Source organism: Zalophus californianus, chromosome 8, assembly GCF_009762305.2.
Source record: "Zalophus californianus isolate mZalCal1 chromosome 8, mZalCal1.pri.v2, whole genome shotgun sequence".
In the NCBI taxonomy this organism is placed as follows: domain Eukaryota; kingdom Metazoa; phylum Chordata; class Mammalia; order Carnivora; family Otariidae; genus Zalophus; species Zalophus californianus.
The window spans coordinates 73,346,893-73,365,938 of record NC_045602.1 but is presented as its reverse complement, the minus strand read 5'-3'; the positions used below and the strand labels follow the sequence as shown (position 1 = coordinate 73,365,938).

The 19,046-nt window shown below is 45.4% G+C and overlaps 1 protein-coding gene across 2 annotated transcripts in view; it reads right to left on the bottom strand.

Moving 5' to 3' along the window:
- MCFD2 (multiple coagulation factor deficiency 2, ER cargo receptor complex subunit) overlaps positions 1-19,046 on the bottom strand; it is a 37,932-nt gene that overhangs the window by 2,314 nt on the left and 16,572 nt on the right. The window contains exons 1-2 of one of the 2 annotated variants that reach the window (XM_027620815.1): positions 6,117-6,252; positions 330-490 (exon numbers count right to left, since the gene is read on the bottom strand). In XM_027620815.1, the coding sequence (XP_027476616.1) occupies positions 330-478 (149 nt within the window). In that variant the 5' untranslated portion in view covers positions 479-490; positions 6,117-6,252. Of the gene's footprint in view, positions 1-329; positions 491-6,116; positions 6,253-19,046 lie in introns of those variants that run through there. The other variant, XM_027620816.2, reaches the window with a different exon arrangement.

The following is a 19,046-nucleotide window of genomic DNA, read 5'->3' as shown; positions in this document are numbered from 1 at the left end:
TGTGCACGCATACATGAGTACGAATGTGTGTGTTGGGGGAGGTCTCTAGGTCTGTCTTTGGTGAAAGAGAGAGAGAGAATGAATTCAGGCAAGTCATTTATCCCATCTGGGCCTCCAGATCCTCCATTTATGAAACGATGATCGAAAAACGACTGCCTGATTTACAGGTAGCTATAAGGAGTTAAGTATCGTTCTTGAAAAATGTCAAGGAGTTGTACAAATAATAGAGGGAAGAGCGGATGGAGGGAGCCATCGCAGCCGGGCAGCCGGCCGTAGGCTGCAGCTGCAGAGGGGAGGCCCTGGGACCCCAGCCCTGGCTGAATACGTACTCTTGGTCGTGCACTGTGTTCTTATCCAGGCCCACGCTGCCAGGATGGGAGAAGCTGGCCCCAGGTTCCTCAGCCCCGGCACCTGGAGCACAAAAGGCCCAGAGCAGGCCACACAGGAAGGGGGTTCTGAGCAGCCGCAGAGATCTCATGGTCGCCAGTACCTGGGAGGTGGGGAACATAGAAGATTGCAGGTGAAAACACCAGAGCGAAGGTTCTTTCAAAACGTGACACAGTGTGCTCCCGGGGAAGGAACTCAGTGAAAGGAACAACACTGCAGAAGACTGGGCCTAAGGCCAGCTCTTCCGCTAGACTGCAGGGTGACCTTGGGCATGCCAAGTCCCCATCTTTCAGATTAGGGGTGGGAAGACTCCATGACATTTCCTAAAGTTCCTTCAGAATGCCAAGCAACTCATGAGAGCTTAAAGGGATTTAAAGATTTTTCCTGCCTACAAGAAGCTCACAGTCTGGTAAAATACTTCCTATGGAGAACAGTAAAAAAGGCACAAAGTGAGGTGTCCTAAAGAAAAACAAAACTGAAAGTTTAGAGGAAGAAATTTCCTCTGCGTGAGGGAAAATCAGGGAAGGCTGAAGGACCTGGGGCACTTCTGCGCCTGTATGGACAAGCACACACTGGACGTGCAGGGACTGAAGGACGAAGGCAATGGTGTAAGCGAGAAGCAGGTCAGACAAGTGGGAAAGAAACTCCAAGTGGTTCAGTTGGGGGGAGCCTAGAGGCTATGAAGCAGGCAGAACAGCGGACAAATGACACAGAGATTGACCAGGCCGTATGGGATATGGCTTTGCACACTAGGCCAAGGAGGCTGAAATTTCTGGAGGATGAATGGGGAGCCACTGAGGATTTATGAATGGGAGAGGAGATCAGAGCTAGGTTTCAGAATGGCTCATCCAGCAGCATGCGGGGGGAGGGGGGGCGCACTATTTAATGGAGCAAGACCAGAGACAGGAATGTGGTAGTTAAGGAAAGCGATCAGGCAGGTCACATGAAGGCCTGCGGTTGGGGACACTGAGAAAAGCACATTAACCCCTGCCTCGTCCATCTCCCAGGACAGTGGCAGAGGCAGGTAACCCAACCACTGTGAAAGATCACTGGAAAGAAGAATTACATAGACATTAGGAGGCCATCAAGTACTCCTGGAGTTTGGTTAGACTAGAACTGTGGTCAACAAGACAGCACCGCCGCAAGCTCCTGAGGGCAGGAGTGCTTTGTTCCCAGCATTCCCCACCAAGGCTCAGGCAGGCCTCTACTAACTGTGTGTTAAATTGAAATTCCCAGTCCTTCCGGGGGCTTACAGACTGACCTCAGAAAGGAAGGTGAAGGATGGCCAAGAGACCTCCACACCAACACAAAGACTACACTTTCACCTCCCAAAAGGCAGCGCAGATTCTGCTGGTAACAAGGCCAGTGATTTCTAATGGGCCAACTGTAACCACAACCCCAAACTGACACAGTAAAAAGAAAGCTTAAGGTACTAATCATTCCCGTGCACCCACCTCACACAGAGCTCACTCCAAAGCTGCTGCTACCTCTACTCCCTGCACCTGAGGCTGAGAAGTAGCCGTGTTGCAGCCCCCTCACCCATCCCAAAAGGTGGGACTCTGGGAGAATGTCATCCCTACAATGTTTGGGAATATTTCCCAAACCCATTTTGCCTATCAACAGTACCCCCTCCAACAATCCTCTCCCTAAGGGAACCACCACCACTGCGATAGAACTTCCAGAGGGCCAAAACGCAGCATCTAATCTTACTACCATACAGGGACATCATAATGCAATGTCATACTTAACAATAAGAAAAGATTTTTAGGGGCACCTGGGCAGCTCAATCGGTTAAGCATCTGCCTTCGCTCAGGTCATGATCCCAGGGTCCTGGGATTGAGCCCTGCATCGGGCTCCCTGCTCGGCGGGAGCCTGCTTCTCCCTCTATCTCTCCTCCCAACTTGTGCTCTCTTGTTCTATCTCTCTCTCAAGTAAATAAATAAAATCTTTAAAAAAAAAAAAAAAGATTTTAAATATCTTTTAATAAAAAAGAGCAGATTGCCAAAGTCTGTAAAGAGTAATTTTGTAAGAAAAAAAAAAGTGTATGCATATTTCATACACAGAACAATGACTAAAAACTTTTAAATATTATTTTCTGAATTATGAGGTGTGATTCTGATTTTTCTTCTTTTTACTTCTCTATGAATTCTAAAGTGTCTACTAAAAACATGTTCTTTCTTTATAAATATGTATTTAATGTAATTTACCCCATAATTTTGTTCCAATATATATGGATGGAATAAAAAAGGGGGCTTTCATTTAATTCTCATCTCTAGAAAATAATTCAGGAACAGAAACTACATTTCCAGTTTTATCAAATAAAACTGTCCTGACCCTGACAAGGCCACTGCCACCGTACCTGGTACCTGAAAACAAGGTCTCAAGTTACTCCCAGCTGTAACTTCCCAGGCCAGAGCAGAGCAGCTTGGTCTAACCAGGTATCTTAAAAGTTCTGGGACAGGAGAGACCAGAGAGGGAAGCCAGTTCCAACCAAACCTCGTAGACTCATGCACAGTAGACATCTCTTTCTCCAGCAAGCCCTCTTCAATTCCGAGTCTGGCTTAGGCATTCTTCCCATATGCTCCCCAGTGCATCCCTTCAGAAGGGTCCTGACAACTGCTGTGAATGCCACCCTGAGAACTGCCTGATTACTTGTAAGTGCTCCCTGCTGGACTGAGCTTTATGAGGGCAGGGACTGAATTCACATTCCCAGCATCAGGCACGGTGCCTCGCACAAAGGCTGGCAGTTCTCAGCCTGTGTGCCATGGTCCTTAAGGGTTGAGAGGATTCCTGCCTTCAGATATACTGCCAAGTTTTGATGTCAGTGTAACTGAGCATAAAACCTTTTTTTTTTTTGAGATATCTATCAGACAGTTGAGTGATCAATGAACCCATAGCACCATTTCCTATAACTATATGGTTGGAGGCTTAATATATCAGATCGTGTGTGTGTGTGTGTGTGTGTGTGTGTGTGTGTGTGTGTGTGTAGAAGGGACAGGTTCTATTTAAATAACACCATAACTATATGGTTGGAGGCTTAATATATCAGATCGTGTGTGTGTGTGTGTGTGTGTGTGTGTGTGTGTAGAAGGGACAGGTTCTATTTAAATAACACCAAAAAGCAACCAAGTGATAAGTAGTACAGTAACTATGGGTCCACATTATCCCTTTTTCAAGAGAAGCAAAATAAGGGCCAAGAACCACTGGTTTTGAACATGTCCTATCTTGGTTCGCTATAGCAGGTTTCTAACAGAACACAACAAAAGCCCAATCTACAAACACAGAGGAGAAACTCTCCCTCCAAGTGCTACAACAAAAACAGGGAATCTGACTGTCACCTAACCAAATAAACTGTCACATTCCAAAAGAAACATAAGCAACTCCCCTTTGCCTGAAGAACATGTTGCATCACCCATACTCCAATGACTTAGTTCAAGGCCATGAGCAAACAGGAGATAAGCTCCAACAGTTCCCAGGCTCACTGCCTTCTCTGAGAAATTATAAAGGCCAGACTGGAAAAAAATCCAGAGGAGAGACTTCTGAAGGCAACTTCAGAACCCAACCCATGCTTTGAGACATCCCTCACAAGGAGGAGCCTCAGTCCCGGGAGGAGAGTGCCAGACCATGCTCAGTGGTGGGTCTTTTGCAGTGCCTGGAGTGTAACAGGGCTCCCCTCACTGATCCAGCAGCCTCTTCCAGGCCCAGAACCTTTGCTCCCACTGTTCCATTAATCCAACCTCCCTCTCCCTTCCAGGCCCTTTCACACGTCATCAGGGGATTCTTACAGCCACACCAGTCAGTCTCTCCTCCCTCCTGAGTCTGCAGCCTCTCACAACATAGTCACATACTGTTCCCTTTCCCTCCCTCTGTGAGGGCCAGGAGCCTATCCCTTACTCCAACCAATCACAAAAGTGCTAAGCTGCCCGGAGAATAGCACACCTTCACATCTGATTCAGGGCAGTGGGCTCTGGCACCCAGATATGTTGTTCCCTACCACAGAAGATCTGGCCTAAGTTAGAAAAATAACTTCCCTTTGGAGCCCTCCCACTAGGGCTGGCCTGGCCAGCTTGGCCCACCCTCTCCTCCCATTGTCATTAGCCCCAACTGCATGTAAGAGTTTGGAGCCAGCCTTCCTCCCATAAAGATTGCAGTGGCTGTTAGCAGCTTTTGTCTCATGCCAGTGGCCCTCAGTTAATTCACACTCACCAATACCCAGACACCCTGTAACCAAAATCAGTGCCAAAGAAAAACTCTGAACAATACTTCCCATTTACCACTGCTATGGTCCTGGACTGAAGACAAGAATAGAACGAGGTTCCCAGGCCAAAGAAATTGCTACATGGGTGGGGTGGGGGGGTTGAGAATTGGTTCTGAAAAGCAGGGCATTTAATAACCTGATCTATATGTTTATTTGGGGAGTTCATGGAGTGGCCATGCTTCATTTATGTATTCAACCAACACACTCTTTACTAACAGCCTGGTGCCACACAAAGTACTGAGGACAGAACACTGACCCAGATGGGCTCCTGTCACACTAATTACAGCCTGGTGGAAAAGGGAGACCAGTAAACAGACACCCATGGAGTACCACAGAAACCCCAACCCACACCTGGAGTAACACATGAAGGATAAGGATTTTTTCAACTACAGTGTAGTACTTCAGGCAGAATGAAAATAATGTAACCAGCACCTAAGCCTATAAGAAACTTGGTCCAATCCAGGAACTAAAAAAAGGCTCAGCAAGGTTGAAGACACAGTAGAGGCAGATGGAAGGATATGATTAGCTTGTATGAATAATTCCGCAGGTTGGCAGGGAACTGAAATCTGGTACTCTAGGATAAGCAGAAACTGTACCTGGTCCATTTGATAAGGAGGGTTGTTTGGCCAGGGGACCTAATCCATTGGAGCAGAGTTGGGAAGAGAACTAGAGTAAGGCAAAAAAGAGTAAAAAGACAGTTCATGAAAGGCCTATATAAGCTCTGTTTTAGAGCCTGGAAGAACAATGAGAATCCACTGAAGGCGGGAAAGGGAATGGGGGAAGAAGGCGTCTGGTGACACGATCAGATCTGTTTTAAGATCTCACTCTGGCTTTCCAGTACATAACAAACTACAGAGGATCAAGAGGTGCAGTCAGAAGGCTACTGAAGTAGTCCAGGGGCAATGGTGGCCTGAACCAGCTGCAACAGAGGGACTGTGGATCAGGGACTAAGTGGAAATACCTAAGATGAGATGTTCGACGGATTCGATTGAGTGGGTAAAGGAGTGCCGTGCCGGAAGGGAGAATGACGTCCAGGTTTCTGGCTTGGGCGCCGGCCGCTTGGCGGTGCCATGCCCAGATAGAGAATACAAGAGGAGGTCGACTTCCCCTGCCTTCCACTCGCCCGGCCCAGGACCTGTTTGTTGTCTCGCCCGGACCGAGACCTGGGTACCGGCAGAACACGGAGATTAACGCCCCAGGCCTCCGTGCAGGTCGTCCAAGAAGGCAGGGACTTGGCCCCGGCCGGACCCATCTGGCTTCAACGGCCCCGGCGGCCTGTTCCAGGGGAGACGATCTGCTCCCAGCCGGCTAAGCTTCCGGAGGCAGCGACCCCCACCCAGGCCGTTCCCGCCCCCTCCCGCCCCCTCCCCGCCTCCCCGGGACCTGAGCCCGAGGCCCCGAGCCCAGAAGAGGGGCGCCGGGATCCCGCCGTGCTACGGACCCCTCCGTGCTGCCCCACCGGCCTCATTACCTAGGGTTGGGTCACGGGCCTCGTAGGCCGAAGCCCGGGCATCAGGTGTTCTCGGGTTCACTCACCCTCACTGCCCCGTTTCCAAGCAGTTCTCCCCAGACGCGAAGCCTTCCAGCATGACCCTCGCCAGCCCCCGTCCTCAGACTGCTTTTATTGGCCCCGCCCCCGACCCGACTCGCCGTGCGCACGCGCGCCCCCGTCTGCCCTCCCGTTGGCGCCAAAGAGCCCCGCCCCTGCCCGGAGACCCGCTGTGTGGACCGCTGGGGTGATTCCACGTGTAAAGGGCTTGAGCCCAGCAAGGGCCAGGGAGATGCAGTTCCTTTGCCGGCCTTCCCTAGAGCGACAGTCGGCTCGGGTCCGAGTTGGGGCTACTTGAGCCTTCAGGGTGTCGGTAGGTTGCTGGGAATGGAGGAATGTAGTCCGGCGTGGGGACGTAGGATGGTTAATGCGGATGAGTCGGACGCTAGAGCTGGCTTCCAGTCCGCCTCCACCTTTACAGGTTCCTCGGTTCCTCCGACTGCAGGTTGGGAAGAAAGATCATAGGAATCCTAATTCCTCTCCTCATGAAACGCCTAGAAGACTCTGGAGCCATCCACGGATCCTGCGATTCCAAGATTGGCCGACTGACAGCCTTTGCTTGTTGTATTCCACAAGCCTCATCATCTTCGATACCTTTCACTCGTATTATACGAGTCCCACCAAGATTTTATGGGCAGCTCAGTTCAAATACCACCTAACTTGGGCAGTTCGTGGAATCACCTGCTATCTTAGTAGAAGACAAAGCGCTTCAAGAAAAAAAGAGATGCACAAACAAAAGAAAAGCCCCGCATAATGCTGCTTTTACAACTTTCCCCTGTACAAGACTGTTGTTCCATGAGTATCCATTGACCAGATGGGTAAATGAATGTGGAACTGTCCTTTTTTAAATCCCCTGTCCCACTTGTGTTCATACAGATACATAATAATCTTTCATATTAATCTCGATCCAGAAAGGGAGAAACTGGGAGAGAAAAAAAGAGGTTAAGTAGATGATCCCAGAACCCTCCCTGCATTCTGCCTTAGCAGATCAGGGCCTTGAAATTTGGCCAAGGTAACTGCCATCGACAGTGCCTCATTCCTTCTCCCATCTTCATCTGAGATTGAAATCTGTCAATCCTCTTCCAGAGAAAAAGCCCAGGATCCCAAAGTCCCTGAAGAAACCCTGTTAATTCAAGGCCCCCTTCTTTCTTTACTCTGAAGTTGTCTGACCTAATTCATTCTTCAGCCCTGCATCTGCCGTCCATCCATTCTTCCATTTGCTCATTTATTCATTGATTCAGTAACATTTCTTGAGTACTACTTATGTACTAGACACTGTGCTAGAAGCTACTAGATACACAAATAAGACATGGTCTTGTGCTCTCATTCCGTTTGCCCAATGCTTCCACTTTCTCTGTGGATCTGAGCCTCTATCGTCTCTCTCTTGAATTACCAACTGCTCTCTCTCTAATAGAATTCCCATCATCATATAAGCTTGCTCTCTGGTTTCCTCCCCACCATGCTACTGAAACTACTACCTCCATACAAATCCAGTGGTCCCTTCTCTGTTCTAACTTGCCCTCTCAGTCCTATTCAACACAGTCAACCACTCCCACTTTGAAACACTTTCTTCTCTGGTTTTCTAAGATCATGCACTCTTAGTCCTCCTACCTCACTGGCTATTCTTTCTTGGGTTCTTTTTACTGGCTTATATTCTGCTCAACTGATAAATATCAAAGCACCCAGGGTTCTATCCTGAGTCCCTTTTTCGATCTACCTACTCTCCTTATATGATTTCATCTAGTCCTATGGATTTAGGTGCCATTTACAAGCAGGTGACTTCAAATTTTTCTCTAATGGTGACCTCTCCCTGTAATTCCTAATTCCTCAAAAAACTGCATACTTGACATCTTTACATGAATGTCTAACTGGCATCTCAAAACTTAACTTGGCCTCTCGCCAAATTAATTTTCACCCCCCAAATATGTACCTTTCTGTTTTGTCCATGTTAGTGAATATCACTGCCATCCATTTATTTGTTCAAGCCAAAATCCTAGGAGCTATTCTTGTTTTCCCCCAGCTCTACTGAAGTATGGCTGGTATCCATGAAACCATCATCTGCTATCTGGACTACTGGGAGAGCTTCCTAACTGATCTTCCCGCATGTCTTTCTTGTCCTCATTCTAGTCCATGAGTGAGGACACACATTAACTTAAGCCATTTATAGGTGAATATTCCATAACTTGTAGCTGAACCCATTCCTAACAGGCAAACAATTCGGTACCATAAGTAGGACCCTTAAAAACAGACACTAAAATGTGGAATTAGCTAATGAAGGTTATGATAGCCAGTGGTGAAGACTCTCTATCGCAAATTGGAAAGTTGGTGACCAACTTGTTAAGCCGTAGTGAAACTGTCAAACTGCTGTCACTTGCTGTGCCTTGGATACAGACTGCGTGCCAACCAACGTAGTATTGCAGGAGAAATCTCAGGAACAGTATAAAACTTTAGTGGTGGTGGCTTTTTTTTTTTTTTTCCTTTAGTAGCTTTCAGCAAAGTCCTTCAAGAGAGTGACAAATCTAGATTAGAGATATGTAATTTGAAGGCAGAGATTAAAAATAAGGCCTTGGTAAGAGAGGAACCCCTTACTGGCAGCTTACAACCTAAATTGGCCAAGTCCCACAACTTCGAGCCTCACTGGTCTGAAATAATTTTCTTTGTATGCCCAAGCTGAAGCCAGCACAAGTGGAAACAGGGAAGGGGCAGCTTTATCAGGAGATGAGATTGAGGCCCAAGGTAGCAAAAATGGACTCAAGGTGGCATCTCTCCCTGCAGCAGTTGTTTTGAATTGTCTCAACTATAAGTGAGCACACAAAAAAGAAGCCCCTCGAAGACTTAAATATTCTAATACTGGGTTTGCTGGTTTTGCAAAAATAAACACTTGAGGTATACACAAGAAACTAATAAAAGAGAACAGAGGTGAGAATAAGACCTTAATTTATTTCTTTTTGTATTACTTTTTCTTTTTTTAACCAAAAAAAAAATGTTACCTGTTTAGAAAATAAATTTTTTAATCTTTAATTAGAAAACCACTTAAAAACTACCTAAGTTATTTGGTTGTGATTACTCATGCATGGAATTGACCAGAAGCCTAACAAATGATTGAGGGAATCATTTGTGTCCCTAAAGTCTCAAGCCTGGTCAACATTCGTCTGTTACTGTTTAACTTTTAGGGCAATCCCTGGATTCCTGAGTTCCCTCCAACATAGAGTAGGATACGAACACTGTGCATTCCTCACAACCACGAGACAGAAGTGAGGAGCCACCAGATTCCCCAATGAAAAACTTAACGCACTGCCACGGAAGAGATCCCTTGCTCTTATCTGTCTAGCAGCAAGTGATGTGGGTTACTGAAGGGCGTATATTATGCTTTCCATTCTTTTTTTTTTCCCCAAAAGGAAGCTTTCATTGTTTCTTCACATTGTGCATTGAAAGTGTTTTTATAAATTTTATTGTTGTACAGTTGTAGAGGAGAGACACACTCCTGTTTCCCTTTACTCAGAAACACGATAACCTCTGACACCAGGTATGTGGATTTTTCTCCCCACAACAAGCAATTCTCTGCAACACCAGCTGAGTATATAATGCAATTCAATTCTGACACTAACTGGACTTAGTGCAGACCCCACAGTTTAAGGGCTCAATCCATAAGACTGTTACCCCACTTCAGATGACATTCACAATTAGTAGGTCCCCAGGTTACCTACAAGTTCTGTCTGACCTGGCTACAAATTGGAAGTTCCCACAACCCCCTCCTTGGACTTGATCATTTGCGAGAATAGTTGCCGGAACTCAGGGAAATGCTTATGTTTGCCAGTTTATTATATTATAAAAGATAGAGATGAATAGCCAGATTTGGTAATACAGAGAGTGAGGTCTGGAAGGATCCCAAGTGCAGGAGCGCCTGTCCCCGCTGAGTTGGGGTGTACCACCCTCCCCAACACATGGTCACAACCAAGAAGCTCTCCAAATCCTGTACTATTGGGATTTTTATGGAGGCTTCCTGACATAAGCATGATTGATTATTATTAATAGGTCAATCCCCAATCCCTCTCCCCTTCCCGGAGAATGGGGAGTGGGACTGAAAGTCCCAAGCGTCTAATCATGGTGTGGGCTTTCTGGTGTCCAGCCGCCATGCTGAAGCTATCCAGGAGCCCACCAAGAGTCACCTCATTAGAACAAAAGACACTCCTATCACCCAGGAAATTCCAAGGGCTTTAGAAACTGTGTCAGGAACCAGTCAGGAACCAGGGTCAAAGATCAAATATTAGAACAAAAGATGTTCCTAGTGTTCTTATCACTTGGGAAATCATAGAGGTTTTAGGAGCTCTGTGCCAGGAACCAAGGGCAGAGACCAGCATATATATTTTGTATTAATTCACAATAGTATACACAAAGAAAGTACACATATAGAAAAGCATACAACTCAACAAATTTTCAGACATGGAACACACCTATATAACCAGCACCCAGATTGAGAAACAGAACATTACCAACACTCTGGCATCCCCCCCTTGTGTTCCCTTCCAAGTACCACCCTCTCCCCAAAAGGAACTGCTATCCTGACTTGTAATGGCACAGAGCCGTTTTACCTGTTTTTGTATTTTCTATAAATGGAATCACACAGTACATACTCTTTTGTGTCTGGCTCCTTTGACTCAACATCATTTTGAGACTCATCTCTAGTGTGTGCAGATCATTCTCATTTCTGTACGCTATTCTCTTCTACTGTCTCTGCACATCTGGGTTTGAGGCGCTTACAAATAATGCTGCTTTGAATGTTATGGCACATTTCTTTTGTTGCACATCTGTTCACATCTCCATCAGGTATCTACCTCGGAATAGAAACTGCTCTCATAGGGAACACAGATGTTCGGCGTTATCAGATACTGCCCTAAGTTTTCCCAAGCGGCTGTGACAATTTATACACCAGCAAGAGCATGGGACAGTTCTGTTGTTCCCCATTCTCCCAACACCTGGTACTGTCTTTGTCATTTTAGCGGAGAACTTAACCTTTAGTTTGAGTCATCAGGCCATGAGAAACCACATTTGGACCTGAAAGAGGGGCCTGCACACAGAGGACCTGGACTCCATGCTATCTGTAGGAGCTGGGTGAAACTTCAGGATTATCTCCTTTATGGATGTTCCATGCAAAATGTGTATATGGGAAAGGGGTGTGAGTGGGTTGTAGGTAACCAAAGAGCTGCACCATGCCGACTCTGATGAGTTAGACTGGGTGGTACCCTGTTTCAGCTGTCCACCCTCTTCCTCCTGTCAGTCTCCACAATAAAGGCTAAAGAACATTAAATACTCACTTTTTCGTCTTTTTGGCAGCTAGATGGGCATGTGACAGAGTTCTGGCAGTGAGACACAGGGAAACCTGGGAAATCTTCTGCAGTTCTGATAAAAGAGCTAAGTGACTGGTGCAGACCTTTCCCCTTCTTCCAGCCCCGAGTGGATCCGGATGTGTACCCCCTCAGCAGTCATCGTCAACGGTGAAGGAAGTCAGGGAGAATTTCAGAAAGGCTACCCCAATGCTCTGGGGCTGCTGAGTCAGCACCGACAGCTGCCTGCCGCCAGATACCTTTTAAGTGAGGAGAACTCCTGTTTGCTTAAGCTACTCTAAGACCATCACTTGCATTCCAAAGCAGTCCTAAGTGATACAGAGGCCAAGGGAGATGTGGGCTCAACTGAACTGATCAACGTGAGGTCAGCGGGGGTGCTCAGGGACCAGCTAATGTGGAAGACTGGGGAGCAGCCAGATTGCAGTGCCCGAAAAACAGTGGGTAGGTAAGCCCCGGGTACAGCAAATACGGGCAAGTCTTCCAAGCACTGGCTGTGAAGGGAAAGGAAAGTAGCTAGAGGGGACACAGGATTCAGGAAGGGTCATCTTTGAGATGGAGTGCCACGTGTATGCCTACATCCTTTTGGAAAGGAGCCAGCAAAGATGAGCTTGAAGAGACAGCAGAGTGGACAAAATTGAAAGGATAAGGTTACTAAGGAGGCAGGAAAGAGAGGATCCACAGCCCAGATGGGCACTAGCCAGAGATTTGGGAGGCATGGCTATCTTCTGACAGCGCTGTGATTGGAGGAGGGGCAAGGAGACTGAGCAGGTTAAAGTTTGAAATTATCATGGTGTAACTGGGAAAGCAAACTGAAGGCTTTCTGGCCTGCATTGACGGTCTAGTTGTAATTGGAAATTAGGGTGCCAGGGTGGCTCAGTAGGTTGGGTGTCTGCCTTCAGTTTGGGTTGTAATCCCGGGATCCTGGGATGGAGCCCCATGTTGGGTCCCTGCTCAGTAGGGAGTCTGCTTCTCCCTTTTCCCTCTGTCCCTCCCCTGACTTGTGCACTCTAATAAATAAATAACATCTTAAAAAAAAAAAAAAGAGGGGCACCTGGGTGGCTCAGTCCGTTAAACGTCTGCCTTCAGCTCAGGTCATGATCCCAGAGTCCTGGGATCGAGCCCCATGTCAGGCTCCTTGCTCAGTGGGGAGCCTGCTTCTCCCTCTGCCTGCTCTGCCTGCCCTTCCCCTGTTTGTGTGCTCTCAGTCTCTCTCTCTCTGACAAATAAAGAAAATCTTAAAAAAAAAAAAAGAATATCTTATAGTTGAATGAATGAATGAATGAATGAATAAATAAATAAATAAATAAATCCTCTCTCTCTCTCTCTCTCTCTCTCTCTCTCTCTCTCTCTCTCTCTCTCTCAATCCCCAGCTCTTTCTCCTCTGGCTAGCTGCCATTAGTGACCACACCAGGGCCAAGTGGGGGAAGGACTGGAGAGTGGTGGGGGATAAGGAAGTGCCCACCTGACTGGTACAGTAAGTTGACTCCTCCCCTTTTCCATTTGATACTGTGGCTTCCCAGCTGGGACCCTCACTACAGTTCCCTCAACACTTCCCCTTCAGAAAGCTCCTGGTCCTCTCTCAGTGTCTGCTTTCCGTAGCACTCCAGCAGATACCCTTTTGGGCAGGATCCCTTTAGAGATGATCCCGAGCTGGTTCAAGGACTCATGCCTTGGGTGGGATTTGAGAAGAGCCCAGGGCAGTGTCCCTACCTTCCGCAGGTGTTTTCCAGGAGACAGCAAGCCCCGGGAGCCCAATATGGGATCTGAACAACGAGAAGCAATACTGAGGGTGATGTCTAGGGCCTAAGAGCATCCTTCAGGAGTCCCCAGTCCCCAGCATGGTTCAGCGAAAAGGAGGCAAGAATTCCCAAGTGCTCCCAGGGGCCAGGTGTAATAGCAAAGCAAACCAGGTGAGAGCTTGGGACAGGGATGAGGAGAATGCAAAGTACACCCTATGTGACAATAAGAGGCCATGGCAAGGCTTCTGACATTAGTGGTACATGCAGAAAGCACAGTGGGTTACTGTCCTGGGCACACTTGTCTTCAGAGCCATTCCTCCATCTTCTGTATTGTGTTTTGCATCACAAGGGGGCTAGCCCCAGCAAACAGCATTTCCTAGCCTCTCCGGTCAGCTGCCTTCTGCTGGCTCAGCTAACAGAGGACACCAGGAAGGGATCCGAGGATAGAAGGGAGAAAGAAGCTGCTTCCACTAGCAATAAGCCCCGGTGACCTCACCTTCATAATTTAGTTCACATTTGAGTCCAGTGACTTTTATGAATTCCAGGTACTCAGATTCATTGATTCCCCCATTCTAATTCCCAAGGTCCCATATGTTTTTAGTCAATGCCTTAACTTTCTCACGAAGGACATGACTGGTTTATAAATTCATCTTAGGTTGTGATATAGGTTCCCACGGTATCAGACACTGCATCTGGATTTTAGCTGCTTATGTTCAGCAGCTCTAAGAGAAAAGAGACTTTTTTTTTAAGACATTCCTAGAGGCTCTGTGGTTTGAGCTAAGAATTTAAAATTCTGGGTCTGTGATTTTTTTCAGTTTAACCTTTTTTTTTTTTTTTTTAAGTAGGCTCCATGCTTAACATGGGGCTTGAACTCACAACCCTGAGATCAAGAGTCACATGCTCTACCAACTAAGCCAGCCAGGCACCCCTAATTTTTTTAAAGCTCCCTTATGCTTAAAGCCATCAGAACCAGCCAGCCAGCCTATCTTACATTCTTTGTGTTCCTCATTCCGTCACAATGACCTGTCACTCTTCCCAAGAAGCGTGAGTACCTCCCAGAGTACATGCAGACGTTCCAAGGGGTGCCCAGGCATGGGTAGTTTTAAAGATTACTTTCCAGGCCCTCTGTTTTCATACATGCAGTCTTTGCTAAAATTGACCTGCCCGACAACGACCTGCCTTAGAACATGAAGCTACTTCTCTTTTCCAGCCTCCCTTTTAGCGATCACGCTCCCTTCCCTACTTTATACAATTAAATGCCCCCTGCATTTTACCAAGATGCACTGTCCCCGGATACACAAAGCTCAAGATAACCACAAAAGGGGCAATTCAAACGACTCATGCCACTAAAACCTACTTTACTCAAGGCAATGGGGTAGGGCTTCATATTTCTCCTCTTATTCTTATTTCTGATAAGAGTGAAACACAGTGGAGTTTGGGCTTCTATTGGATGTTCTGAATTCAGACATACTGTACATGGGGGTGGTGGAAATGATGGCCATCTGGGTTTAATGACTTTGCTTCTTCCATCCCTGACTATTATCAAAGAACTCATGGCTTCTGGTGAAAAATCCCATGACTGTTGACTTCTTAAACTTCGAAGCAGACATACCTTCCCCCTACTAAGTAAAACACGTTAGCATTTCTTAATATCCCTTTTATCTCCTCTCTTCCGCCATCATGTTGTTCTTATTTGGAATTTTTGACATTAGTTATTCTGGATAAACATTCTCTTTTCGGGGCACCTGGGGGCTCAGTCGTTAAGCGTCTGCCTTCAGCTCAGGTCATGATCCTGGGGTCCTGGGATTGAGCCACATTGGGCTCCCTGCTGAGCAGGGAGCCTGCTTCTCCCTCTCCCTCTGCCTGCCGCTCCCCCTGCTTGTACTCTCTCTCTCTCTCTGTCAAATGAAAAATTAAATACCTTTAAAAAAATTCTCTTTTCTTCAATCTTAGACTTTTGTTTTTAACAGCAGTATATTTATCAAAATATTAGATCACCCTGACATCCCATATCTCTTGAAGGTTGTCCTGGATTTGTTTCTCTTACTTGAACACTTCCATTAAAGGTATTTTCAACTGTGGCTTTTTATGTGGCAAACTTCTCATAACATGCCTGAGAACATTTTTATTACTCTCTCTCATTGAAATGAAAATTTGGCTGTGTATAAAATTTAAGGTTCACAGTTCTTTTCCTTTAGTACTTAAATAAATACATGATCATAAGAAAAACCATATGACCCTCTAAAAAGATGAGGGAAAAGGCAATCGATACCCATTCATGATAAAAAAAAAAAAAACCCACAAAATTTTCAGCAAACTAAGAATAGAAGGGTAGTCTTGAACTGATAAAGGGCATCTATTCAGGGTGCCTGGGTGGCTCAGTTGGTTAAGCGACTGCCTTCAGCTCAGGTCATGATCCTGGAGTCCTGGGATGGAGTCCCACATCGGGCTCCCTGCTCAGCAGGGAGTCTGCTTCTCCCTCTGACCCTCCCCCCCCCATGCTCTCTCTCTCTCTCAAATAAATAAATAAATAAATAAAATCTTTTTTAAAAAGGGCATCTATTCAAAACACTCAGTTAACCATACGATCCAGCAATTGCACTACTGGGTATTTACCACAAAGATACAAATGTAGGGATCCGAAGGGGTACGTGCACCCCAATGTTTATAGCAGCAATGTCCACAATAGCCAAACTGTGGAAAAAGCCAAGATGTCCATCGACAGATGAATGGATAAAGAAGATGTGGTATATATACACGATGGAATATTATGCAGCCATCAAAAAGAATGAGATCTTGCCATTTGCAACGACGTGGATGGAACTGGAGGGTGTTATGCTGAGTGAAATAAGTCAATCAGAGAAAGACATGTATCATATGACCTCACTGATATGAGGAATTCTTAATCTCAGGAAACAAACTGAGGGTTGCTGGAGTGGTGGGGGGTGGGAGGGATGGGGTGGCTGGGTGATAGACATTGGGGAGGGTATGTGCTATGGTGAGCGCTGTGAACTGTGCAAGACTGTTGAATCACAGATCTGTACCTCTGGAACAAATAATGCAATATATGTTAAGAAAAAAAAAAAGAAGAAGAAGATAGCAGGAGGGGAAGAATGAAGGGGGGTAAATCGGAGGGGGAGATGAACCATGAGAGATGATGGACTCTGAAAAACAAACTGAGGGTTCTAGAGGGGAGGGGGGTGGGGGGATGGGTTAGCCTGGTGATGGGTATTAAAGAGGGCACGTTCTGCGTGGAGCACTGGGTGTTAGGCACAAACAGTGAATCATGGAACACTACATCAAAAACTAATGATGTAATGTATGGTGATTAACATAACAATAAAAAATTAAAACAAAACAAAACAAAACCCTCAGTTAATGTTTTTATAGTAGAAGACTGAGTGCTCTTCCCCTAACATCAGGAACAAAGCAAGGATATCCACCTTCAACTCTCTATTCACCATTACCCTAGAGCTTCAAGAAACTGCAGGAAAAGATACACAAGGCATACAGATTGTTAAGGAAGAAGTAAAACAGGCCTTGTTCACAAACAACATGATCATGCACATTGGAAATCCTAAGGAATCTAGAAAAAAGCTCCTAGAATTAAATGAATTTAGCAAGGCCATGGGCTACAGGTCAATACACAATAATCAATGGTCTGTTCATATATTAGCAATGAATACATGGAAAACGAAATTTTAAAAATATCATTACAACAGCATCCCAAAATATAAAATACTTAGGGATAAGTCTTTCATTATTTTAAGTATACTCTTTTTTCATAGTCTGGGAACTTTATCATCTGAAGTTATTGTGGTCCAGTCCTGCTGCTATGTCTATTCATTTGACTCTGTCAAAGTATAACTCAGAGACATTTAGATACCTGCATGCAAATGGCATACTCACTTATTTTAAAGAGAAATTAGACTCTTAGACTCTAGACTCGGTTAGACTGTTAACAAGAAGGGATTTAAAAGAGAGAGAGAGGGAAAAAAACTCGACAGTCAAGGAACAGTAAGTGTTCAGATTTTTTGGTTTGCTCTTTGGGTTGGGGAGCGGCTAATGGCTCAGCTGATATCTGGCAGAGTCTAGTCTGTGATGTGTGCTCTTAAACAAGCTGTCTGGGGAAAACAAGAGAAAGTTTGAGCTACTGACAGATTCTTCTGATGAGTTGGAGATTTTAATTGTGGAATATTCATGCCAGGCTGATGCTGTGTAAGATCAGGTCTATACCATTTCCCTCCTGAGAATTTCTTAGCTCTCACTCATGGTGATTATATCCTCCTGCATTTTGTAATTTTAGATGATGAGCTCATCTTTAGTGGGGCTTTGTATATGGGAATCCTGCGTGGCCAGGCTGGAGGGTGTGTTTCTTCAGAGAGATTTTATGTTTGCTTCTGTCTGTTTGGTATCCATTTTTTAAGTTAATTTTTCAACCCGCAGGCCCCTAGTTTCTCTAGGCGGTGTAAGACTGTACTCTAGACCTGAATAAGAGCAGACTGATATTATAACTTCTCAGGGGAACATTTTTTCCCCAAACAAGAGGTGAGGCTAAGAGACACAGCTTCATAGTTTCTCTGTACGTCTCTGCACATTTCATTTTTGGTTCATACTTTCACCAAAGGTATAGCCCTTTGAGAGTCCTAGTTTTATGTGGAAGTCTCAAGTCTATCTCTTTACTTTTGTTAATCAAGGTCTCTTCTTTTGTTGCTACAGGTCCATTCAAAAATGCCTTGGTTCTTGAGACCGGTAAACCCCTGGGGTTGGGTGGGCTCCACATCAGCTCATCCAACATTCCCTCTGCCCCTCCCCTCAACTGAGCTCCCTCTTAATTTTTGACCACTGAGAATGTTCCCTACCTTCTGTGAGCTTAGCTCTCTCATCAACTGAAAGCTTAATTAAAAAAAAAAAAAGCTTATTTTACCAGGATTCCAAGATGTTTTCCAAGAAAGAGACCATGTATGGCATATATTCATATATAAATGTAGTATGAACGGTAGGAAAAGGCAATTCACAAACCTATTCCTGACTTCTCTCCCATATTACCCCCAAGCCCTCACCATTATGTTTTGCTCTTCTCTAAGCAACATTAATAGTTGTTTTCCCTTCTCTACCCAACATCTAACCTCAGTTTTAATAGTAAATGAAGGGATGGATGAGTGATGGATCAGTTAAACAATTCATTCACTTATCCATCAGTGACACCTACTGTGTCTCTATCTTGAATTCTGATTATTACAAATATACTGAAGATCACAACAAACAGAAAAGAAGGGAAGAAGCATGAGAGACATTTTAAAATGTATTGAGTACTGTATCTCTTTAAGAAAAAAAAAAGCCTTGCAGAAATTGAATATTGAAACTGAAAAGAGTAGAACTGTAAGACACAGACCAAGTTAAAACTGAGTTCATAGACGAATGAACATGAACCCGACTGGTAGGGGAAGGCTCCACCCCGTAGGTGGGAGCTGGGCTGAGCAACTGGTGTTGACTCATGAAACTGGGATCCATACAGGTCATTAACTAAACACATGCAATAAACTATAGACTGCAGTCTGGCTACTCACATTATAAAAATCTCTTCATATAGAGGACATTTTCTATGGTGATCAGTTCTGCCCTCCTAATAAGATTTAATTTATAAAACTTTAATTGGCATTTAACTTTTCAGATTCATAGTCACTGTACGATCAGAAGTAGTTAATCTTTCTGGAGTTTTTCCAGCCAGTGTTTACTCCAAGAATTAGCTCAAATCCTTTGTTTAG